Source organism: Ambystoma mexicanum, chromosome 10 (assembly GCF_040938575.1).
Source record: "Ambystoma mexicanum isolate Mex_15411 chromosome 10, UKY_AmexF1_1, whole genome shotgun sequence".
Taxonomy (NCBI): domain Eukaryota; kingdom Metazoa; phylum Chordata; class Amphibia; order Caudata; family Ambystomatidae; genus Ambystoma; species Ambystoma mexicanum.
The window spans coordinates 1,082,533,766-1,082,560,642 of NC_090932.1; the positions used below are offsets into that span (position 1 = coordinate 1,082,533,766).

At 47.3% G+C, this 26,877-nt stretch overlaps 1 protein-coding gene across 1 annotated transcript in view; it reads left to right on the plus strand.

The window, feature by feature from the left end:
* GMCL1 (germ cell-less 1, spermatogenesis associated) overlaps positions 1 to 26,877 on the plus strand; it is a 979,035-nt gene that overhangs the window by 696,759 nt on the left and 255,399 nt on the right. Inside the window, exon 8 of the mRNA XM_069618907.1 lies at positions 20,443 to 20,533. Coding sequence (XP_069475008.1) covers positions 20,443 to 20,533 — 91 coding nt within the window. The remainder of the gene's footprint in view (positions 1 to 20,442; positions 20,534 to 26,877) is intronic.

Consider the following 26,877-nt stretch of genomic DNA (forward strand, 5'->3'; position numbering starts at 1 on the left):
CAAGGTATTTGAGGAGGCCTACAAGAAGGGCGAGCTTCCAGCAAGTATGAGGGAAACCTTAGTAATTCCAATCCCCAATCCTGGGAAACCCACAGATAAATGTGATTCCTACCGCTCATTAGCCATGCTAAATTATGACATGAAGATCCTGACGACAATACTGGCAGGGCGACTCCGCAGGGTAATTGCTTTATCCGGGGGGCGTATCACTGCCCTAAATCTATTTCGCCTGCATCACATTATTGCGCAGACTAGTGATTGCCCGGAACAATGTGCAGTAGTGTCGCTGGACGCGACAAAGGCTTTCGATTCATTATATTGGGAATGGTTGTTCTCAGTACTGAGAGGGTTTGGGTTTTGAGAGTAGTTTATACATTGGGTGCGAATTCTGTATGCTGCACTGGTTGCAAGGGTTAAAGAAGGCAGGTATCAGCGGCATGGGCCATACAGAGAGGTACACGTCAAGGGTGCCCTCTGTCACCCATGCTGTACGTGTTAGCTCTAGAGCCTCTACGAGTCTACCCTCGTAAATAATTTTTGGAGGCAGGTATATGGGTTGGTGGCACGGGCCATCTAATTTCATTATATGCAGATGATGTCTTACTCTACCTCGGAGACCCGCGACACAATTTACCAATAATCTTGGAAGTTTTTCAAAGGTGTCTGGAATTTTTTTCAGTAAGGAGAAATCTTGCTTATTTCCATTAGCTGGTCTGCGAGGGGGTTGAAGCGAGAGATCTACCGGAGGTGGGGCTTCCATGGGGTCTGGAATCCTTTAGGTATCTGGGGGTTCACATCATGCACACATCTGAGGGAATGCATAACCGCAACATAGTGGGGGTGGGAAAGGGCCTATGGAGGTCGATAAAATGTTGGTCTAAGCTCCCATTGTCGCTCATGGGTAAGATTGCGATTGACAAAAATGATAATCCTACTGAGATTTCTGTACTTCTTCACCAACGTTCACCATTACATGAAAGCCTCTTTCTTTCTGTTCGTGGAGTTGCTGATTAGTTAATTCCTTTGGGACCCATCACGCCATAAACTTGCACTAGCGATGCTGTGCCTACCCTACATGGACGGAGGGGCGCAACAGATTTAGAAAGATATTACTTGGCAGCGCAACTAAGCTTTACCACTAAGTGGCTATCAGATGATGCCACATCGGAGTAAACATTGATACAGAACCTGGTAGCCCCTGCTCACCTTAAAGAGATATTGTGGTTGCCGCTGGCCTGCCTGGGTACTACCCCCCCTACTGGTCGACCTGGGTAGAAAGGTGTGGTGCAGGACCCGGATATTGTTGAAGTTGGAACGTCCCTATTAGCCCTAGATCCCGATGGCGGTAGATGTATGCAGAAACAGAGAGGACCTGGCGGTGGCAAGACACTGGGAGGGCTGGGGTCTCTCCAATTGGGTTGATATGTATGAGACGGGTAAGTTCAAAGAGATGATGGCCTTAACTGACCAATCAGGGCTACCCAAGGGACAATTTCTGCGATATCCACGAATAAGGGGGGTGGCCAAACAGAAATGGGTTGTTGCCCGAGGAACCAGAGTTGACCCCACTGTTGACCCAGATGCACACTTTGGAGGACGGCTGGAAATTGGTGTCCAGACTGTACGCCAACTTGGCCGACGGGCCCAATCCTCAGAGCTCTGAACTAAAAGCACGCTGCGAGATGGACCTGGGGTAGGAAATAAGGGAATGGAAGCGCATATTGAAATTCTCCTGAGTGGTGTCTAGAAACCCCTGCCTTAAACTGATCCAATTGAATGTGTTGCATCACACCTATATGACTCCTAGTAGGGTGGCTCAGTTCAGCAGTAGTGCACAGTCGACATGTCCTTGGTGCGGCAATACAGGGGTGGACTTAATTCATATGTTTTGGGACTGGGCAAAGGTACAACGTTTTTGGGCTCACATTGAGCAGGCATGCAAAAGGCCAGGGGTCACTAGATATACCTGGTCCCCAAAAGAGTGTCTACTTGGAGTATACCCAAGGAATAGCAAGCATAAGCATGTCATCAAATTCATGGATATGGTGTGCATTTTGGCTAAGAGGGGCATTGCCATGCCGTGCAAGTCTGCTGGGAGCCCAAGATGCACACGCTTGCACACAGATTTCGAGACCTGGGCTGAGGTGGAGTCCAAAGTGTGGGTTGGTGCGGTGCGCAGTCTGGAGGAAATAGTGGAATAACGAGTCCTGGAGGATGTTAGTTTGGGACATGTTCCATCCGTCAGACAACAAACCACCAAGAAAGCCATGACACCCTGTGAAAAGTGGTAACAAAATGTAACTGTATGAGGCTGAGAGCCCAGCTAAGCTTTAAGGGTTTGGCCAACAAATGTGGCTTTGGTGAACGCCACGCCCCAAGGGTTGAGTAGGTTCACCGCTTATCGCCACTGCAGGTCCAGCTTGATCACAGAATAAATGTATGCGGTACCTAGTTCACATGCGTGAAGAAAGTTGTTTTTGTTGTTCATATCTTGAAATGTGTTGAAGATCTGTAAACAATCATACATTTAAACATATTACGTTTATAACAAGGGATTGGATCGGAATTTTATGATTGTATGTTTATAAATGCCAATAAAGAGAGGTTAATATAAAAATTAAGTCATTGCACCATTGTGCTTCGAGAATTGTTGCGTTTGATGTTGTTCAGGTGCATATGGTATAAAATGAGTGTATTCACAGGAATTCAGTCAGGATTTGTTCCATTTCAGTTCACCCACCGAGGGGGGTATCTTGCAGTGTCTGGCTGGTTGTGTTGAACCTAATCACTTCTCGTATAGTATGGTAATGTATCCATTCTGTTTGTTGAAGCTAGAGTACTTTGCTAGCTTTTTGGAACCCCATCAATGTATCCCCATCTTACAGGTCTATCACTCTAATCTCAGGCCCATAATGTCTTGGTATTTGTGTAAAGTGTGGTCTAGGCCAATTGAGAGGATTGCTCATATGCTGATCCAGGCTGGAGCTGCCCGGATATCAGAGCCCAGCAGTTTTCTCATCTTGTGCCATTGGGTCAGCATTGGGCAAAACAGTCTGTGTGACCTGCTGCGTTAAGATAGTTTATTTGGCAGGATGGCAAGGGTTTTTGCAGGGGTATATGGTGCAATTAGGGAGAGTTCAATCGATCTCCAACTAGAAGTATCTGACGTATCAATCCATCTTTTGGCCGAGCATATTTGGGCTGAGTGATGGTAAATCCGCCAGGCTGCTACTGCTAGTCCTCCATCGTTTTTGGAGGCCTGTAGAATTTCGAGCAAGACACTTGCCTTTTTGCCTCTCCAAATGAATTTTGCCAATTGTCTGTCCAGATCTGTGTACATTTGTTGGGATTGGGCACATGATAGCATCATTGCTAGGTATGAGTTTTGGGAGAGAGTTCATCTTAAAGGCATTGATGCGGCCTGCTAATGAAACTAGTTGATTTAATCTTGGTCAGGGTGGGTGGATAGTTCAGGTCTGCAATGTCTTGGATGGATGGGGCAATATGGACCCCTAGATATTTGGTGGAATGTAGCTGAACGCGAAAGGCGCTACCCTGCCTACGTACCACGATATGTCGGGTCTAAGGGGTAGGACCTCTGTTTTTTCTCAGTTTACCTTGTAGCCTGTCATGGGCCCATATTTGTTAAGCAGTTGTTTTAGGCGTGGGAGTCGGACTGTGGGGTTGCTTACATAGACCAAAATGTTGTCAGTTTATAGGGATATTCGGTGTTCTTTGGACCCTCTTTTCACACCGTTCCATTGTGGGTCAGTGTGTACGCTAGCGGATCAATGGACAGTGCATATAAAAGGGGAGAGAGAGGGAAACCTTGCCTGGTGCCTGAATACAGTTTGAACATGCTCGAGGCGGTTCAGTTTGATGGTAGTGAGGCTTGGGTGTTTGTATATAGTAAACGTATGAGCTCCAGAAGTGTTGGTGGGAAACCATAAGTTGTGAGTGCCTTAAACATAAACTCCAACCGGACTTTGTTGAATGCTTTTTCAGCATCAAACGGAAGTATCATTTTGTCTGGAACATTCCGTCCGGCGAGTACGTGCAACAGTCGTCTAACATTATCCACTGAGTGGCGACCCATCATAAAGCCAGTATGATCATTATGGATAAGTTGTGGGAAGGATTTTTTGATTCTGTGTGCTAGGCATTTAGCCAATATCTTGGCATCAGCGTTAATAAGCGAGATCGGATGGTATGATCCGCAATCTTCTGAGTCGCGATCCTGTTAGTGAAAGACAATTATATTGGCCGCCATGATCGACCTCGGTAGATGCCCCAGGTTCAGTGCCTCGCCGAATATTGTTTCGAGCAATGGAGCTACGCGGTCTGCCATTGTTTTTATAAATCTATGTGTATGCCATCTGGTCCGGACTCCTTTTCCGCTGTTAGTGAGAATTTGGCTTGGGTAATTTCATCTGCTGTGATCGATGTCCCGAGTTCTGATTTTTGCGAGTCGCTGGTCTTTAATTGGAGAGTGGCGATGAACGGATCTATATAATTTGGGGGAGTGGGGGGGCACGGATTGGCATATAGTTCGCCATAATATTCTGCGAAGCGTCTATTTTATGTCATTTTTATTGGTTAACAGATTCCCGGTCCTATCCCGGATGCCGGTTATATGTTGGGAATTTTGTCTGGTGCGGAGAGCAAGCGCTATCAGATGGAGGGGTCTGTCAGCATCTTGGTAGTAGGCCTGCAACCAGCTAGTGAATGATTTTTGCATCCGTTGGGTAGTGATTTGTTTGCGCTCCCCTCTTAGCTTTTTAAGTCATAAACCAACGCAGCGACCTCTGCATCTGCTTATACCTGCAAACTTATCACAGCGTGCCGCCCTTTCCTCACCACAGCAAATTGCATGATCCTGGCCAGAACCTTAATTATGGCTAAATTAGATTACTGCAATGCACTCTACTTAGGGACTAGTCAACGTAACCTGTGTAAACTTCAGGTCACACAAAATAATGCCATTAGGGCTGCTTTGAACATCCCTAGAAATCATCACATCTCAGATACTCAGCGTAATTTGCACTGGCTCTCTGTAGTACAAAGAGTTACTCTCAAAGCACTTGCCCTCACTTATAAGTGTCTGGCTGACAAGGCACCACAATACCTGGCCAGCTGGTTCATTCCACATACCGCCAACCGCCCACTGAGAGCAACCCAAGCCCACTGCTTAACCATACCCAGATTCAAATTACAGAAATCTGGGGGTGTTAGCTTCCTTGCTTCCAAACTTTGGAACTCTCTACCCTCTACACTTAGATTTGAACCCTTGTTCCACGCTTTCAAGAGTAAAGCCAAATTGTGGCTCATTGCCCGAGAGTCACATAACGCGTCATTTCAACCTTAACTCCATTCTGGTTTGCCATCATACACAGTAAATTTTAGATAATATGTGTGGTTTGTGCCTTGAAGTGCCGTAAATAGTGGGGCAAATCTTTTCCTTCATCGAGATACTTTGGCTGAATAATCATTGAAAATGCCGATTTCTGTCCCTACTGCACAAATTGTGCCCGCAGTTCTATAGGCACGTAGTATGGCTACCTTGTGTTGGAAGTTAAGGAGCTGCATTGTAATGGGCCGTAGGCAATCTCCTACCTCAGGTCTCTGGACGGGGTGCCCTTTGGATTCTTTCACTTACATATGATCTTGGGTCTTGGATGTGGAGGTCGTCCTGAAATAGGCGATATACATATGCCTCGCGGTCCGAGCCCTCCGCCTGTTCGGGGAGGCCGACGAGACGAAGGTTGTTACGCCGCGAGTCATTTTCCTGGTCTTCAACTTTTGCCCTGAGGCCCTGCACTTTTTTCATGAGACTTTCAAGATCAGTGGCAGCCACTGCGCGGTTATTCTCGAGTGCGCTTATCCATTGTTCATTGTCAGTTATGCGTTTAGCTTGGCCATGCAGGCGGGTCAACATGTCTTGGATGTTGCGCTTGATCTCCAGCACTGTATCGTTCGTCTCTTGGGTGCTGTGGCCGATTGCCCTCATTTCCGTGAGGAGTGTTTGTAGCTGATTTTGTACATCCATCTTGATGTGCTAACATGTAGACCAGCGTACAGGGGTTCTGGGGCACTGTCTATGCTGGTGTTAACAGATCTATTTTTTGCCATACTCCAGTGCCAGCCCGCCAATCAGGTGGTAGGGTCCGCAATGCCCCGTGGTCGGTTGCAGTTCCAAAATTGTTATTGATAGAGGCCCCCCCTTTTCTTGACGCACATCGGAAGCCTCCCAAGCCGTTGCCTGTGGGATTGGTGCATGCAGTAATGGAGATAATGTTCAGATTGTCCCCTTGGGCATAGAGTCAAAATGGTTGTAGCCATCTCATAGATGTGCTTAGGCGTGTGCAGCCGTTCGTGCAGGCTGATTGGCCATGGTGGGGTATTGGTTCAATAGAGTTGCAGGTTAGCTGGGGTGCTTAGTTGCACCTGGGCCATAGACCTTCAGTGTAGACAGATGATCAGCGAGAGAGGGTGCACCATTTATTTATTTATTTATTTATTGGGAGCATATAGCGACATTGAGTGGGTCCCTGAGGTCTTGCAATATGCGTGGGTGGGGTGGGTTGCCGGTTCTCCTTGATCCTTGTGGTGGTGGGGGGGTCCCATCCACCATTTTTTGTAGTGCGGGGTGAAAGACTGCCTCAGTGTTGACTAGTACGGTAGTCACGTGGATGTAAATACGCTGGCGCAGAAGGGGCACCTGTGGGCTTTACAGGCAACTTTGCACCATCATGACCATTGACATGCTATTTACATGCCTGCCATGCGCACCTCGCCTTTCCCCCTATGTCGTCGGGTTAATGGGCTGATGCTCCCATGATTGTGGCCCTGCTATTTATGTTCCAAAGGAGACCTTGTGTTGGGAAGGCAGTGTGTCTGGCCCAGATGACCCCTGTTTGTACGTTCCAGTGACTGACCGAGGTGCCCAGCTCCTGCCTGGCCCTCCCTAATGGCCTCTGTTAGTGTAACGGCCTGGCGCTGTGTAGGCAGGTCGGCTGATACTGCGGGGGGAGAGACGACCCACCTCCACTGCTTTTTCCAGCGTGGGTGCCTTAGCATCCATGATGTTAGTGGCACTGAATTTAAGTAGGCGGTGCGTTGGGTGGAGCCTGCTGAGCTCTGTTTGCTTGCATGGTCTGGAGATCGCTGGGTTGGCCGGGATTGCCGTTTGGGGTTGGGGGATGCTTTTGTTCCACCCCACTGTCTCTTGCCAGTGTCAGAGTCGGACCGCCCAGTGTTCTGGCGCGTTGTCGTAGGGGCCGGTGATTCCGTTTTAGCTTGTGGGCCGCCTCATGCGTAAGCTCCTCCCTGGACTCGGGCATCTGAGTCTCCGGCTCTATGAAGCTGAAAGTGGCCATCAGGAAGTTAGCACAGTTTTTAATGTCACTCGACCAGTTGGATTAGCGGGGTAAGCGCTGGTCTGTTCCCTGTGATGTGAGCTTGCCATCATCAGTAATTCGGTTCCAAACCGTGCGGGATAAGGTTATTTTTACGGTATTACACCCGCCTTCTGCAGAGCATCAACACCTCGCTGCCATCTTGCTCAGGCTCTCGAGCGCCCCCCCATAAAATGTATTCAATGTTTAATCAATGGCACTGCATCATAGGTTCTCCCAATTTCACTCTTATGCCCCCATCAATTCTTAGGTTTCTTTTCTTTTTCTCCTTAAACATGTGACCAGCTATATGCTCAGGCCAATGTTTATTCTACTCTTCTCCTGAGCTTCAAAGGGCTTTGCTCAGGGCTAAGGCACCATTACTGGGGAACATGACCTTAAATGTCATTTCGGTTGGTTGTTTTATCTGTAAATCACACAAGTTCAGTCTACTTCTTTGTATATCTTAGCATTTAAATTGACAATCAGACCTTCTCCTCCTAGAGGTCCTCGGCCAAACTACTTGAGTTCAAATTTTCAAAGGCACAGAACTTTCAGTTTAGTGGAAAAAACACCAGCTGCACCAATCCTTCATGAAATACAGCTTTAAATCGACATGTGCTTACATGTAACATTTTAGCATTAAATCTAGGCCTGCTGTTCAAAAATAAATCTTTCTTTTCTGTTACATTAGAATAGAGGTAGGTTCACTATTAATCTAGTGCACACACATAGTCCACAGTTACATAAGAACCAGTGTTCATTTATGCAAAAAACGAAATAGGCCCCCTATAAACGTTGTCATTTTATGTGCTGAAATTAAGTCTCTTTATTCCTCATGATGGCAATTTGTCATTCCCAGTGTTTAAAATGTATATTTTCTTTCCATGTGCACAGTTGCAGTTTTGAATCTATCAAAGTGGGCATTTACACAGTCAGCATCTGCAGTGCCCCATGTATTTTGGAATCCATAAGACGCAGTTAACAATATTCCAGTTCTAAGTTGCACTTTCTTCCGCTGAGTGCCTGTACATTCTAATAAAATAGAGGTAAGCCCATTCTCGCTCATTCTTTAGGCCCCATGTTAAATTCACTGTTTTGTACTGGCTTTTATATTTCAATAGAACTCCACACTTAGCCAGCTTCACTCTCAAAATGGAGCCTAGCATAGCCTCTCCATCTCTGCCGCTCTGAGGCTGTCTTTTTACCCCACAATTGGCAGTTCTCATTTTCAGTTCGGATTCTGCCATTCGGGCACACCTCTGCCCTGAGGGTTTTCTCCAACTTGATGGTGGCAGTGGCAGCAGGTCTCAGGAGGGGAGAGATTCCTGTCTACCACTACCTGGATAATTGGCTGATTGGGGGTTGTTCTCCTGAATAGGTCCTGGTTGTGGTACTTGGACCTTCTGGAAGTGTCCATCTGCCCCCAATACACCTTCCCTAAAGAGAGGACCTGCACTCGCAAGAGGGAGGTTGCATGCTTCACCCAGAGATCAAGACTCTTAACCTTCGCCCCTGCTTTCTGGAAGGTTGAGATACAAAAATTGGGACCTCCCGAAAGACGTAATGGAAGTGTTGCTTTTGGCTCGAAGACCAGCAACAAAGCCTCTGTATCGCTGCCATTTCAATAGGTGTTGCAGCTGGTCTAGAGCTAAGAATGTGGATCCTTTTTGTTTGTGACACTCCAGTGGTGCTGCCCTACTTTTTATTTTTATTTTTTCTCTTTTTTTTAAAATTCATTTGGCTCATCTGGGACTTCAGGTTGCCACTGTAAAAGGCTATCTGACAGTGGCATCTATTGTAAGAGCTAACCAGAGCAGGGACCCTATTTTAAGATCCCTTTTGTAGTCCCATTTTTGAAGGGGCTCACTATTGTGTTCCTACCAGTCCCTTTCATTCTCCAGCATGGGGTCTGGCATGGATTCACATGCTCATGAATATTCCCCGTCGTCAGGCTGGGAATCCTCGGTAAAGAAAAAACCAGTATCAGTTTCGTTTCTGATCTGTCTTGCGTAGTAATAACCAATCACTGGTCTCTGCGTCATACTGACCACAGCCAGTGACTGCCCTCTACCTAAGCACCGCCTCTGGCAGCCATCTTCAGATTTTTACCGCACGTTCATGTGTTGGGATCCTCGTGCTATTGCTCTCGAGCGTTAGTGCTATTTTTTCACGTTTTTTCACAAAAACTTCGTTTTTTTCGGTCAAAAGAGCCTCAAGCTCCACCGACTATCCATCCGATCAACGGGGACCCGTGTCGGATTCGTCTGCGCCCCTCAAGGGTGAAGATTTCGTCGAGCTACGCTTTTGGAGGACTCCAGAAGTTTCTCAGGCCCGGACATGGCCCAGGAGAAGGGAAGCTCGACGCCCGGAAAGCTGTTCAGGATCTGCCCTGGATGCCAGCTGCAGAACGTCTTTAAGGAGGACGAACACTCCTTTTGTCTCTACTGCTTACATGAGGACAAGACGCACGTGGAGAAGGACTGTGCGTTTTGCGGCAACATGTCGGAGCGGACCATGAAGGACCGCCATCAACGTCTCGCCAACTGGCTGGAAGGGAAGAGCCCGTCAGGCGAGAAGAAGAGGAAGAAATCCGAGCGGTCTTCTAAGACCTTTGAGGACGCCCCGGCGACGGGGGTCCAACACAAGGCCAAGCACCGCGAGTCCGCTGGCACCGGGAGCGCCGAACGGTCGGGCTCTACGGGCGCCAGGCAGGGCACACCCTCCCCGGCACCTTCAGCCACGAGCCAACGCTCTGGGTCGGGTAAGAGGAAGGGCGAGCACCCGGCGAAGCTCCTGGTGAGGCCCCGGTCGAGCTCGAAGGCCCCATCGGAGGGGGAGCGAGGCAGTGTCCCCCCCCCCCAAGGATAAGGCGGTGAGCGCACCTAAGGTGGTGAAGGCCTTAATCCATCTGGCCAAGCCCTCTATCGATACTGTCGCGGCGGCCCTGGCTCAGCCTGTGGAGGCTACACCAGTGGTGGCGACCTCGGGGCTCAGAGTCTCCCTGCCACCTCGGAGGGAGTCCTCTTTTGTGCCCATCGATAGGACCCCCGTGAAATCCCCGGCGGGGAAGAAAAAGGGGGGGCAGGGCATCGTCGTAGATTCGGCCTCAACCTCGGAGGAGGAGCTGATTGAGGTCTTAAGCCACGGCCTTGGCGTGGAAGAAGACCGGCCCCTGATCGCCCGTCGGATTCCCCTCTGCCAGCACCGCAAGACAACTCGGCGGCCATTTTGTTGGCTATACAGTCCTTATGTTCAGAGATAAGGACGAGACTACCGTTGCCGACGGAGGAACCTCTCCCGTCGGGGGATCCGGGACCTTCTGGTGTTCCCCCGTCCAAGAAAAGAAGGATTCACCCTCCACCTCCTTTTCAGCCATCGCGCCCCGTCCAGCCCTCCTCCCCGTCCACCCGAGGGGATGATACGGGGACTGACACGGCAGCGACGGGTACGGACGACGAGGTATACGACGAGGATCTACCGTCGTCACCTCCCACCAGGGCTTCTCCGCCCGACGAGATTGGATCGTTCCACTCCATGATCGCCAGGGCATCCGAGCTTTTCCAACTCTGCCCTGAGGAGAAGAAAAAGGAAGGATTCCTTTATCAACGGCGCGAGGCCAAGAGGAAGACTGTCCTCGCGGTGCCTCTACTGGACGACATTTGGGATGAGGGCCTCGCCCTCCTCAAGAACCCTTCCACGACGCCAGCTAGAAGAGACCGGTACGAGAAGAAGTACCGGGTCCCGGACGCGGCCCCCCTGTGCCTCCGGGCGCAGCCTACCCCGGACTCCGTCGTCTCCGCGGCGGCCAGGAAGAAAGCGGGGGGGGGTGCGGCCTCCACATCGACTTCCCCACCGGACGGCGAGGGAAAGCAATTGGACGCTATGGGACGCAGGGTCATCTCGTCTGCAGCGACGACGATTAAAGCGGCCAACGCCTTGGCTATCGTGGCCCGCTACGACAGGGAGCTATGGTACAAACTGGCTCCCCTGCTGGACTTCCTACCGGACGACAAGAGGGCGGATGCCCTGGAGATCCTACAGGAAGGTGAGGTGGCGTCGGACCACGCCATCACTATTGCGACGGACATCGCCGACACTGGGTTTCGCCAGTTGGGCAACGGCGGGTGCCTTAGGCGGCGTGGATGGCTCAAGGCTACGGACTTCCGTCAAGACGTACAGACCAGAGTCCTGGACATGCCGTTCGATGGGAACAACCTGTTTGGGAAAACAGTGGACGATTCCCTTCAGGCCATTAAATCGGACACTGAGACGGCCCGGGCCCTTGGGGTTCTGCAGCAACGACGGACGCCCTTTCGGAGCAGCGGAGGCAAGGGCGCCTCCAAAGGTTCCGGCGGCGGTTTCTCCACCTACCGTCAAGCGGCCCGCTCGTCATCTCAGGAGGCCTACAGAGGACGAGGCAAGTCTGGCGGACCCCGCCGTCGTCGCCAAGGAGGTCAAGGCGGCAAAGCCTCGTCGAAACAGGATTGTACCGGCCGTGGGGTCGGGCCCCCACCGAAGCACCCTGGTGGGAGGCCGGCTGGCGAGCTTCGTCAGCGTGTGGGAGTCCATCTCCACCGACCGTTGGGTGCTGGACGCCTTAGCCCGGGGCCACGCGCTCGAGTTTCAAAGAAGGTGCCCGCGCGTCCCCCCCGTGGCCAGGAAAGAGCTTCACGTCCCTCAGCTTCTCCTGGAGGTAAAGGCGATGCTCAGGAAGGGCGCCATCGAACTCGTCCCAAAGAGGCTTCGGGGCTCCGGAGTTTACTCGAGATACTTCCTCGTGAAGAAGAAGACGGGAGGATGGCGCCCCATCCTAGACCTGCAACGTCTGAACAAGTTCATCAAGGCGCAGAAGTTCCGGATGGTCACACTCCAGCACGTCCTGGGTCAGCTGGAGGAAGGAGACTTCCTGTCGTCGTTGGATTTGGAGGATGCCTACTTCCATATTCCCATCCTAAAGGGGCACCGAAAATTCCTCAGGTTTGTGGTCCAAGGGCGTCACTACCAGTTCAAAGCCCTCCCCTTCGCACTACGGTCGGCACCCAGGGTATTCACCAAGTGCCTTGCACCGGTGGCGGCGCAGCTGCGCCGCGAGGGGATCCACGTCTACCCCTACCTGGACGACTGGCTCATCCGAGCCAAGACGAAGGAGCTCGCCGTGGAGCACACAGCAAGGACCGTCCAACTTCTCACGGACCTGGGATTCTCCGTGAACTACGCCAAGTCCCACCTTGTACCCGCGCAAAACGCACTGTTTCTGGGAGCGAAGCTCGACACAGTGTCCCTTCTGGCCTCCCCGTCGGAGGAAAGGACCAGGTCCATCCTGGGCAAGGTACAGCGGATGTTGGTTTCCGACGCGGCCAAGGTGAGGTCCATCAAGTCCCTCCTCGGAATGATGTCTTCCTGCATCTACCTCATTCCCATGTGCAGGCTCCGGATGCGCCCGTTGCAGGAGTTCCTGGACGCGTGCTGGATCCAAACGACGGGCAGCTTCGAGGAGAGGATCACACTCGACGAGAGTTTCCGCCGAGCGGTCCGGTGGTGGGGCAACCGCGCGCATCTGACGGCGGGCATGGACTTCCAGACCCCAGACCACCAGGAGACAGTGACCACGGATGCCTCCCTGGAAGGGTGGGGAGCGCACACCGAAAATCTGCACGCGAGAGGCCTTTGGCTCCCGACGGAGAAGTCCCTCCATATCAACGTCCTGGAGCTCCGTGCAGTGTTCTGGGCCCTCAGGTCCTTCCTTCCGTCCTTCAAGGGCAAGGTGGTGAGGATCTTCACCGACAACACCGCCACCATGTTTTACATCAGGAAACAGGGCGGAACCAGGTCCCCAGCGCTGTCCAAGGAGGCGCAGGACCTGTGGCATTGGGCCGTCGCCCAAAGGATGTTTCTGGTGCCGTTTCATCTGGCAGGGATAAAAAACCCCATCGCCGACTCACTCAGCAGGGAGCTGCGCTCGTGCCACGAGTGGGAACTACGGCAGGATCTAGTGGATCGCCTCTTCCGACGGTGGGGCACACCCGAGATCGACCTGTTCGCGACGGCGACGAACTCCAAGTGCCGGAGGTTCGCCAGCAGGTTTCCCCAGGCGAGGAGCATGGGCGATGCTTTCTCGTTCCCCTGGGAGGGCCTGTTCCTCTACGCGTTCCCTCCTTTGCCACTGCTAATCCGGCTCGTCAACCAGCTCAAGAGGTCACGGTGCAGGATGATCCTCGTCGCACCTGCGTGGCCGAGGCAGAAATGGTTCCCGGACCTTCTGGACTTGTCAGCGTCCCCGCCAATCAAGCTGCCGGTGGACGCGGATCTACTCTCCAGGGAAGGAGGCGCCATCCTCCACCACGACCCGAAATCGCTGAACTTGCAGGCCTGGCTCCTGCAGCGCTAGAGTTTGGAGGATACGACATACCGGCCGACTGCAGAGAGGTTCTTGCAAAGGCCAGGGCGTCCTCGACTCTTAAATGCTACGGACACAAATGGAAGAGGTTCTCTGTCTGGTGCCACGCACAGAAGATTAACCCTCTACGGATTACGGCTCCCCAGGTACTGCCGTACCTGCTGACGCTGGCCAAAGCTGGACTGGCACACGCGTCCATCAAGATTCATCTTGCTGCGATCTCCCGATACACCAGAACCACGGGCCGGACGTCCTTGTGGTCTCATCGTCTGGTGAAAGAGTTCATGAAGGGACTGTTCAGATCGTTCCCGCCGGTGAAGGCTCCGGCCCCGGCGTGGGAGCTCAACGTGGTGCTGACCAAGCTCATGGGACCTCCGTTCGAGCCTCTGCACTCGGCCCCGTTGAAGTTTCTGTCGTGGAAAACAGCGTTTCTTGTGGCCATCACCTCCGCACGACGGGTGGGAGAGATCCAGGCCCTTTCATGCAAGGCCCCGTACTTGACTTTTCACGACACGAGGGTAGTGCTCAGGACGCACCCCTCCTTCATGCCCAAGGTACCGTCGGACTTCCATCTCAACGAACCCTTGGTGTTGCCTGTGTTCTTCCCGTCGCCTTCGTCGCCGGCTGAGAGGACTTTGCACTCGCTGGATGTGGCTAGAGCGCTGAAGTTCTACGTGGACCGCACGAAGTGTTTTCGGAAGACGTCACAACTCTTTGTGAACTTTGGACCTGTCAATCAGGGGAAGGCTCTCTCGAAGGCTTCCATTTCCAGATGGCTCTCCGGCTGTATCATGTACTGTCATCGGTTGGCAAACCGACCGCTGCCTGGCCGTCCGAGAGCCCATTCCACCAGAGCGATCGCAGCTACCACGGCGTTCCTTTCTGGTGTGCCCCTGCTGGACATATGCAGGGCTGCTACGTGGAGGTCGACGCACACCTTCACGAAATTCTACTGCGTCGATAGGGATTCCAGGCAGGAGTCCAGGGTCGGCCAAGCAGTGCTGCGCAACCTGTTCGCCTGAGGTGAGCTTGGTGAGGAGGTAAGATGCTTAATGTTGAGTTTGATGTACTGCTTAATGTTGAGCCTTTGCCACCTCCCGTGGTTGTGCATGTGTGTACTGCTATGTATTCTTTATTCATGAGCATGTGAATCCATGCCAGACCCCATGCTGGAGAAGGAACAAGTTACTTACCTGTAACTGTTGTTCTCCAGCATGGGTCTGGCATGGATTCACATGCGAACCCTCCCGCCTACCCCTCTGCGGCTCTTCACTTGGTCATACTGCCACTTCACGTGCTTCCAAATCTGAAGATGGCTGCCAGAGGCGGTGCTTAGGTAGAGGGCAGTCATTGGCTGTGGTCAGTATGACGCAGAGACCAGTGATTGGTTATTACTACGAAAGACAGATCGGAAACGAAACTGATACTGGTTTTTTCTTTACCGAGCCTGACGACGGGGAATATTCATGAGCATGTGAATCCATGCCAGACCCATGCTGGAGAACAACAGTTACAGGTAAGTAACTTGTTCCTTATACCAGTTTGGGACCTGAACCATGTGCTGAATTTCCTCATGGGTGCTCCTTATTGAGCCATTACATTCATGTCCTCTAAGGATGTTGACCCTCAAAACTGTTTTCTTAACAGCCATCACATGTGTAGAGTCAGTGAATTGCAGGCTCTTTCGTCTAAACATCATTTTACCACCTTTTACAAGGAGAAGGTTGTTTTGAGAATCTGTCCTACTTTGCTAACTCAATAAATTGTACTTCCTACCTTTTACCCGCGATGGCAACCCTCCAAAGCGGAAGAAGGCAAAATTTGGGAAAGCTATTTTACAGTGTTAGTGACATTCTTTTTCCCACCTCCTACATCATACTGCTTTGCGAGTGTAATTAAAGATGAGGAATTTGTAGGAGGACACAATCCATTCGAAGGACAAATTACTTATCCCTGATAATGTTCTTTCAATTGAATATTGCTCCCACGTATTGCTCATCGCCCCGCTCATCCTGACCCATAAAAGAATTTCTGTTTATTGTGAGAAACCAAAAGGTGTCTCACCCACTAGCCCCCAGGGATCTGACACCCAGGTGGCTAGGACACGGCCATTACTTTTGGATCCAGTTCCTGGGGGTGAAGCAGTGCATGAGGATCCCCTGTGTGAGGGGTCTTCGGGGAGCTGGAGTGGAACACCGGATGGATGGTGAGACACAGTATCCCCTTGCATAGAACACCTTTATCCCATCCTACCAAGTAGGGTATTTAGGAACTCTACCCACCTTTATAACACAAACAATTTCTCACAGACAGCCCACTGTAGGAGAAAACAGTCTAAGACCCGAGCTGTATACCTGACGTGTCTCAAGGCAATTACTGACCATCACACACACCTGACTTTTATTAAGCTTCCCCACACGGATAAAAGGCGGAGCACGAGACAAAGAGCGAGGCCAAACACACAAGGAAACAGTAGTCCCAAAATGGCAGTTTAACAAGAGGAGAAAGATGGCAAAAAAGAAGGGGATTGCAAGGAGGGAAGTTCCCTTGACCTTTTCGACAAGGAACCGTTGCATTCATGAGCCCTGCAGATTGGAAAGCATAAGACCAGGGAAACTGGCTGAAGAATCCTGCATTGTGTGCCAGAGATACCTGGCGCCCTCCCGCGTCAATAATCAAGGTGTGGTGAATCAGCAGCTGCTGTGGTACTGTCCTTGGCTCCAAGAACAAAGCAGCGTCAGTGAAATCAACATAGCCGGTGAGTTGGGGAGAACGATACAAAACCGGTCTGTGTTGAAGCCAAGGTTGCAAGCAGCGAGCGCTGGAATGAGCATTGTTTGAAATACATGTGATAAAAGATGTAAGTAAAGTTGAACTGCTGATGAGTGATTCAACTTTGAAACAAAGATACTATACCTTTGACTGATTGGTCCGGCACCGCTTGTGTGCTCAATCGAAGGTCACTGTAAGGTATCCAGCTGAAAAGTGAAAGAGTTGTAGAGAATTGTGAATCGAAGCGGTCGCAAAATCCTGTGCACATTCGAAAGTCTTTGATGTTGATACAGTAAAGAAAGTTTGTGACAAAGTTGCTCCGAGCCCGGGAGAGGGAGATAAATTGAGAGCTTTGTCTTAAAGTGGGTCTGAACCCGGCAGAGGGGGACCCAGGGTGAAGGGAAAATCACCCGAGAATTTGTACATGTGAAATCCTAAGAAGAAAGGCCCTCTGAAAAAGAGACCTTGAATGGTAGAGAGACTTTGGCACAGAAGGCCATGATGTTCAAGTTTTGAACTGCATCCTCGTGCTAGAGAAGCCAGAGACTGTGCTAAGCTAGAGTGTGTCACCTTGTCCTGTGATGAAAATGTGGGGAAGGGAAGCCAATGGCTTGAATATCCCGACATATCATTTTTTGAACACTTTTCTTTTGCATAACTTTGTTTCCCACATTATTTTTATTTGGAAGTAAGGATTGGCAGTAGGTTTATTAGAATAGGCCTTTTTCATTTTGACAAAACACTACAAGGACTGCGTTATTTAATTGTCATAGCTTGCGCCCATCTTTAGATTTAGATAGGCGTTTTTCAAACCCAATTGAAGTTCAATAAACACCCTTGAACTGTGATCACTTGTGTCTGTCTTACTGTTTGATACCATGCCTTCCTTACAGTATTGCACCTACCTCACTTTTTCGCATCTAGTCTTTTTGACCGTGTAAATAAATGTCTGTGGTTTTGAGGAGAGGGAAAAACTAGAACTGAAGTAACTGGCGCAGTGCATGCTATGTATGCAGTCGGTGACATTGTGCTCGAGAGCCGACAGAGGCCGTCGAGTGGCACCAAGTCGACACACAGCGCCCTCTACTGAAGGAAAAAGTTCCAAAGCAGCTGACGCTGGTCAAAGATGAGGAATACGTGGTAGCAACATCCAATTGAAAGAACATTACCAGTGGTAAGTATTTTGCTCTTCTTTGTTGGGAGAGAGAGAAGCAGAACTCCAGAGGAGGGAATAGTTTGTAAGCCAGTAGAGGATGGTGTGTTTGGGTTATTGGGTTTCAGAAATGTCACTGGACTTTTACTTCTCATTGGTTCTTGATAAAAGATGCAGAGGGCATAAATGGGTAACTGATGAAAAAGCCGATGTGTGCTTGTACTTAAACAGGTTGCAGTGATACCAATAATGCAATATATAGTGATGGTTTGGAAGACGTTTCTGTAAAGGTTTGAGGCATCTACATATTGATGCATGCATCTGGAACAACCTAGCACTGATGTGTTCCAGTGCTAAACTCTACTGGCACAGTAGGATTAATGCAGCGATTTTAAATATTAGTAATAATTTTAAATCTAAAAAATAGTAGACTCTGCATTTCTAAAATTCAAATATCAGTTGTGTAATAGTCATGCAGATATGAAAAGCTTTCACAGTTAGAGGAAGTGGTACTTTTGAGCCCCCACGGCATCACTGAGGGGCCAGTGTTGTGTGGCTCTTCTTACTCATCTTCTACCCCAATATCCAAGCTACTTACCTACCGTTCATTATATGAAGGTGGTGAACAAAAGAGACGTGCAGCGTAGTCTAGTGATTTACTGTGTGATATCTCAGAAGTATAATTGCAAATGATATGTAAATCTGTCTACTTGAGATAACTGGTCTTGCTTTTGCAATATATCTAACAAAGATTAATATTTATAAGCTACTGGTCACCTGCCAGAATGCATAGTTGAGCTCTTCCCGACAGTGACCTTGGTTGATAGTACATTTCGGTGGTGTCCTTAATACATATGATGCTCCACTGTTCAAAAGTATTGCAATTCTGGAAGGTGGTGTTGATTGGAATTAACACGAGATGATTTGCAGATTTACTGAGACCCTGGCGCTGGTTTTGCTACATCTACATGTGAAGAAGATAGTTTGATTGGAAAGGGCTCGCTGACTTTGACTGCTCGGGGCATTGGTCCATGACAAGACTAAGATTTTAATATATTGGAAACCCATGAGCAAACCCCTTTAATAATTGGGATAATACTAGTGGAAATCCTACTTTACAGATGATTTAAAATGTGTTATATTAGCATGACACGGTACTTCTGCCACATGTTACTACGTTGTTTTCCCTTGTCCTCTATGTACCCCCCTTCTTTGTCTGTTCTGTGTTTTATGGGAAACCTAGTGAAAGGTTAAAAATCCCTTCTCCCGTTTGTTGTATGATATGTTGATTTTTCATTGCATGTGTTCATTTCTAATTGAATTAATGTAATTTTCAAACAAGCATTGTCAATGGCAACAGTTTTTGCGTTTGTGTGGGCCTTGAAAAGGCATTTACTAGGCACTGCGGCAATGGTACTAACTAGCCATTAATGATAGCAGTTGCAAAATGGTGTAACTACCTCGGCATATAAAAGCAGTGCCTGACAAATGCCAATGCACAAAAACTGTTGGCTTTGCCAATGCAGGATTTCAGAGAAGGACACACACACACTTATGATTCAAGGGGCTGAAGGCAGAACTTCTTGAGGCATTTGTATTACACAAGTAGCACATTTACAGCTGTAATAAAGCCATTCAATCTCAGAAGATGGCTTTGAAATAAGTCGGGCACTTTGAGTACAAAGAATGACGCTATGGCTTGATAATCTAGCTCAAAGAGATCACAATAGGATGTGTATTGGGCAGAGATAGGCCAGTAGTGAGTGGCAATGGCTATAGGGATTAGCATAGCCATAGGCAGTCAATGGGATGGTAAATAATCAAACAACAAGTATAAGCTTTGTGTCCCTCCTCTTATGCAATCTCCCCCTAACTTTACTCCAATGCAATAGTTTCGGCTTCTAAGTGGCGCTTTAGTGTCACCTAATAGCCAGGACTTAAAATGACAGACTATGTGGCCTACCCATGACCTTTTCCCATGCGGGAAATTTGAAACTGGGTGTGACTTCACAACTTCTGTAAACACAATTGGCTGGATTACATTTCCAGGGCAAACACCCATTTTGAACAAGCAGTGCTAGACAATGTTTTCAGGCGAACCTCATTTTCTAGGCCCTGTTAAAATTAATTCTCTGAGGGCTTACCTCGAAAGGTTTTGTTTTTTCAGTCTCTCAACCATCTAACTGGGCGCCTGGTTAAGCAAAATGTACTTGCAGTAATGAATACTGATGTCCTGGTTGTCTTCTTGGCTCATACGACCATCCATCCATCATTTCTTACAAAGGTTCAATGTTTTATGCTGATAAAAGGACTGATGGGTGGATGGATGGATCGATGGATATGCGAGGGTGGTGGGGGAATATCTGCTCATGATCTCCCTTACCTGAGTAAGAGTAATGCGGATGTGCAACATGCTCCAATCCCACCCCCTCTTCCCGTGACGACGCCACGATTTTATGACACAAACGGGACTATTGGCATGTGTACAATACTTATTACAGTGCAGAATTTTCACTTTCTCAAGATGAGCGTGTTCAAGTGGCATTGACAAAATTCATCTTGGCCTTTCTGATGTGACCCTTGCATCGGGACAATGTCATGGCCCAGTATTTTAGGACACGCAGTTGGTTTATCTAAAATTATCGCTGTTATCAAAAATATTTCAGTACAGACCTGTCCATTAATATTTGTTCTAATCAACGTAATCTTTTGTTTTAATGCAGTGGATGTTCCTCCAGCTAGTGCCTTCTTGGAATGGATATCTGAAACAGCTCTTGCCTGAGGCAGACATCTGGTTTTCTAAACGTAGGAAAGGTACTTTTGCCTTTTATGAGATTGTATGATTCTGTATTTTATTTTAGCGTGGCTTCTTTTGGAATCCCTAGCTCTGCCTAGGAAATTGATACGAAATAGGTACAGGGGCAGAAAACCCATTAACAATGGCCACAATTCCCAAGGCTTCCCACAACTGCATTCTGTTTATTGTATGCTCTTAACTGACAAGAAAACCTGGGTCAGCCCACGTGAGATTTTCAAGCAGCCTTTTCTGCAAGCATACGGTATATTGGGTGCAAAGTGCACTTTTCGTATCTGTCCGTTATGGTCTTCCTTGCAAGGCAACACCCCCAAAGTATACTTCACTATCAAAGAATGTTTAACTGCCTGATGTAGCCTGCACAAACCGATTATCAGCACACAGCTTTTGAAAATGTATCTGTTGCCATATTGAATTAGTTAAAACTTTCAGAAACCTGAAGGTGTCTCACCGCTATTCCCCATGGATCTGTCATCTATGTGGCCTGGACACAGCCATCACTTTTGGATCCAGTTCCTGGGGGTGGACCAGTGCGCGAGGGTCACCTGGATGAGGGGTCTTCGGGGGAGTGGAAGTGGGGCACCGGATGGTGAGACGCAGTATCCCCTTCCCTGTAACACCTTTTCCCCATCCTACCAATTAGGATACATAGGGACTTAACACCCACCCCCCCCCCTTTCCTGACACAAACACTTTCTCACTGACAGTTCACCGTGAGCGACAACGGACTAACACCACAGCCTGACATGTCCCAATACCAAGATCCGGCAATTTTATTTTATTTTTTTATTTTTTTTATTTGTGGTTTTACAACCTTTACAAATTCCATATTGACAATTTACATAGAAAACATTCTTAAAAGACAATAAAAAATGTGTATCACTAGAACCTCAACAATTCACCTACAATATACATTTAACAAAATATAATCCACCTATCTCTCCCAAGTAAGTAACAACATTAAATTTCATCACATGTGCCGTCTTTCATTACAGAACTAAAAAACCATATATATCATTTCAAACACTCAATTCTCTTAAGACAATGAAAATCAAGGACAAACAAGCAGCTAAATCAGTGTACCTCCTCCCCGGCACTGAAAAACAATACCTCTAATGTTTTCAGGCCAACACACAAGGTGCCCTCATGATCTAGATTTCCAGACCTTAATCAGAAGTTCAGCTGATAGCCTCTACCAGCTCACAGTCCTCATCTACACAAATTCTCGGCTTTTTCAGGTAATTTCTCTTCAATAATTAACAAAAAATCTGTTAAACTAAGAATAAGCGTTTCACTCCTTCCCCACATACATCTTTGCCAAAGAGTTTCCATACTCATACTAGATTCTGTGTTGAGATTGGCGCCAAGGAGATGTTTCCGATCTGCTTCAAAATACATGCAATACGCCGTCAGATGTTTCAAAGTTTCAATTGTCATGGGCGTATTGCAGAATCTACATAATCCTCTGTTTAATTTATTTTTATACTGATGCCAGAACATAATCTTCTCATTTGTGAGTACCTGATTCAAGTGAAATCTTAAGTAAATTTTCCTCGCATAATTACATGGGAAGATAATCTGGTATTTTGGGCGAAAACCCCACTGTCGCGTAAATTTGGCATACTCATAGAAGGATTGATATTTATTAATCTTTTCGATTAACAAACACCAATGGTACCTACAATATTTAGCTTTACATGACGGTAAACCTACTACCAGCTCCTCATGGCTAATCATAGCACTAGATAACAGTTCTTCCATCTTATTCGTAAATTTCAGGATGGACGGAGGATGTCCTTTCTCTATTATAATCGCAAATTCTTCGTATAGTGAATTCTTGGTTGGGAGCTAACATTTTCCCATAATTAGTGAGCAATCGCCAGTGCCATTTGTCCGATAATGGTAGTACACCCAACTCATGGCAAACAATGACATTCGGCGTTGAAAGAGCCAAGCCCAAAACACTTTTAAGCATTTTACCCTGTATCACGTCTAAAATACCATCAATTTCATAAAGACATAAGTCCAGGGCATATAGCAGAATTGGTTCGATTTTTTGCAAATAAAATTTTAACATCGGAACCATTGAACATTTCCCAAGTCGGTGGTATATCAGTTTCATATGTACAGTAAGAGATTTTGCTTTGTTATTCAAGATCCTCTTCCAACCATCAAGAGAATAGGTACTTGCTAAATGATAGCCTAAATAACGCATGGCGGGAGACCTAGGAATCGAGATACCATTAATACACCAGGGAAATTTAGTAGATCTCTTCCGTCCTTCAACAAACGTAATAATGAAGGATTTTTCAGGATTAATCTGTAGATTGTGATTACAGGCAAATGTGTAAAATAAACACAACTTCGTCTGTAGCCCAAAAGGGGTCCTATCAAAGAACAGTAAATCATCGGCAAAACTTAGCCAATTCAGTACAATTGATCCCAATTTCACTGGGAAGATCGACGCCTCCTTCCACTGATCATCCAAATCCAATAGATATAGATTAAACAGGACTGCAGCAAGGTTACAGCCCTGTTTTAATCCAATTTCAGTCGGAATGGAGTCAGTAAGCGCACCTGCTTTAGTAAGACAGATGCGATAAGTTGTGTGTCTGTGCAGGGCAGCAATGATTGAAACAAGCTGAACCGAAAAGCCAAATTTGATCAGTTTTTCCATAGTAGTTCTCTAATTAATGAATCAAAAGCAGCAGTAAGATCCAAGGCTGCCATATAGACAGGCCCGGCATTTCGTGATTTGGTCTGCTGGTAGACATGGGCAATAATAGTTGCATTAAGTTGACAACCCATGTACCGACGGAAGCCAATCTGAAATTTAGACAGTAGATTAGAGTTAATGATGTGCTGATGAATAAATTGTAATAAAAGACTAGTAAAAATCTTAGCCGAAGCATCCATCAATGCTATCGGCCTAAAGTTCGCCGGTTCATTCATTGACCCCTTTTTATAGATTGGGATAATAGTTGCCGAGCACCAGGAGCTAGGAATGTGCCCCAGATAATAAATAGCATCAAATTTGATTTTGAAAATCCCCACCCATAGTTCTGGATTGAGCTTAATAAGACATGTCGGAATTCCGTCAGGCCCCGAAGCCCTCGAGCCTTTAGATTTCATGATGGCCATATACATGTCCTCGATAGTCCACGGATATCCACTACTGGTGGGACTAAATAAAGTCATGTCTTCAGACAAACAAAAACCAAGTGGCTTGGCAAACTTTGCTTTAATATGACTAACCCAAGAAACTGCAGAGATAGCCGCTTCTTCGATCATCTCTGCGTTTCCAAGCAAGATATAAATCGTAGCCCACACCTGTCTAGAGTTTTTCGTGAGTAGGAGAGCAATGAGGTTCTGATTATCGGTATTAAATGGCTCATGCTTCAACATTTCTATTTATTTTTTTATAGGTCCTAATAATAAGGGCCTTTGTCTCATCAAACTCAATGTCGGCTAGATGTCGAGCGCTCAGTTGCCTGATAACTTGGCGTTTCTCTTTCCGTAAATCAACCACTTTTTGATTGTACTGATGACGATGCGTGGTCGACTGACTAGAGTCAATGCATGTATTCATAAGTGACATATGTACAGCGATTCTTATGGAGTTCTGAAACTCTGCCACCACCCAAGATACTCCTGTTAACGACTTACTCAACATAAGTAGGGGGTCCTCTTGAATGTATGTGCTAACTTGCTTACACCTTTTGGAGGTCCACTTGACCGATAATCGCACTCGATCAAATTCAATAGCAGATAAACTCGTGGCAGCATCGAAGCTAGTAATTTTCAATATAAGGTTAGTATTCAATGCAAAATGATCTCCCCTAAATAAGTTACCAATCAGAATTGGATCAATAAGATGTAGCCATCCTGTAGATACAAAGATATAATCAATCAGTGAAGAGCACGGACCTCTTGACCATGTATACTGATAGGTTCCTGCATCAAAAGGGACCATTTGGATATCCCAAGACGTAAAATGCTCCAACCACTTTATACCATTCGCATATGATTTTTTTTGTGTCAAAGTTGCATTGTTTGCCAGCCTTGTCTGCAGCTACACAAGTAGCATTAAAATCTCCCCCAATGATTACATTCAAACTTACTTTATTCATAAAAGCCTGTTCACAGATAAAATTCAAACGATTGGTTATCGTTTCAAAAGAAGTTCTAACATCATTCCAATACAAGTTAACTACAATAAAGTCCTGGGATTGTGACTTTCAACCACCAATAAAGCCTCATCAGCCCACAACACAGAGGATTTCACTTTCACATTTTTATCAATTAAGATAGCAAGGCCTCCAGCCGGACGGCCTAGTGTCCCTCTAACTGCAGACTGATGATGAGAATCCAACCCCTCCAAGACTAAGTCACCCGTAATGATAGTTTCTTGGATCAAACATATCCCTGGGCGAGAACCGCTATCAAGTGAAGCATTCCATGACCTCAAGTTGGAACTCCCACATGAGTTCCATGACAATAAGGTCAAACCAAGTTTTTCCTCCTATTTTTTGCCCATAGCGGTTCTGGTTTGGGGAGAATTGGAAGACCCCATGATCATCATACCTGATAGTGAAGCAGCAAAGTTCATAAATTGTTTCAATACTTCTTAATTAATCAACGGTAGAGATCCTGCTTAGGTTGCATTCTGTAGTGGCTCTGGAAGGGTTGCAATAAAGATTTCAGCACATTCATCGGAATTAAATAAACAGGGAAATAGGCCCAATAGTTCTAAATCATCACGCTGTGCCCAAATTAATCTTGCAATGATATGAGAATGGTAGCCACAAATCATCCGAGTTGGATTATTATGAGACAGCCGAACCCAGTCAATATCATCGCTTCTTATGGTGCGTAAGGCTGGGATCGCCTGAAAGGCTTTCAACATGGCAGAACGATTTAGGCTCATTTTTGCGGTGGTTAGTTGCTTAGTTTCCCAGCCCATGACAGATGGCATATCTGCGGTTAAAAACATTGCCTCAGTATTGGAGACAGTTTCATAGATATTGGGGTGTGATTCACGTTCCTCAATCTGCGCTTCTGAATTAGATCTATCTCTGATCCTGGTTGTATTGTTCTTACAAGGTGACGAACCACGACCTTCAATTTTTGCACCATGGTCAATGGTCGCATTAGGAGCGAGTTCCTTCACCCGTGTATTGGATATCACCTCCTGGTAGGATGCCTTATTAGGTGATTCACCCTCCTGCCTAGTATGTATATTTGAGATCGTCTCCGTAAATTTTGGCTGGTATCGGTTTGTTCACCAATGTTTTTTTCAAAGATTTACAGGGCCATGCCTCTTTAATTTTCTTAGAAGCCTTCTTCATATAGAGGGCCGGAAAAAAAAATTACCAGATCAATTTGCTTTGGTTTGACCACACTGCAAACATCCGTCTGAGCGGATACTCCAATCCCATTTCCAGTCTTTTTAATCACCGGCAATTTTCGCTTATCACCCGGGCTCTGAGTGCCTTCAATATTCAGTAAAGCCCTAGATTCTTGGTTGAGTTGCAGGAGATCAATCTTCTCCTCTTCAAGCGAAGAATCCTTTAAATCAACCTTTAGGGAATCTTGTATAGCCTTAGATGGATTTTGTTTGTTCGCCAGCTTTACATTTTTGGCTTGTTTGATCTTACGTTTGGTAGCTCTCGGCAGAAGTCTTTTCTGCTTCCATGATAATACCGGTTCGTGAGCTTGATCCTCTACTATGATTTCCTTCTCTAAATCAGCGTGGTGATGAACTTTCTGTGCATCATCTTCTAAATCAATTAGGTTGATCAAGGCCGAAGGGCTATCGGGTGACTCATCTATATTTGAACTAGGCAGCGATGGTAGTGGATCAACCCTCTCATCGGTAGTATGGAACTGAGCCACCGTTAGTTGTTCAATTGGATTGATCTTTGCTATAGTTAAGAGTATCTGTTGGATGGCCACTGCATTTGCCGCTACCAACTCAGACAACTGATTTATCTACAGCCCCGTCTGTTTTTCTATAGTCAGATACCGTAACTGCAGCAAAGGTAGTCATTGCATTTAGCCCCATTCTTAAATCAGCTGGGGTTTGAGAGGCTTTAGTACACATTTGGATGCGTTCCCTTTGTTTCCCCTTTGAAAGGGCTGCCACAGCATCGCAAGTAAATAAGAGCCCCTCGATTCTGTTGACTTTAGTTAGTAGCTCTGTTGTCATATCATGCAAGTACATAAGTTGCGCATGAGTATGGTCATGTCCTTTGTCAAGTAGGTTAAGTATTCTAGACAGAACCGGAAACTCAACTCCAATGTCTGAGGACTCCATTAAATTGCGTTCTGCTTCAACTTCAAG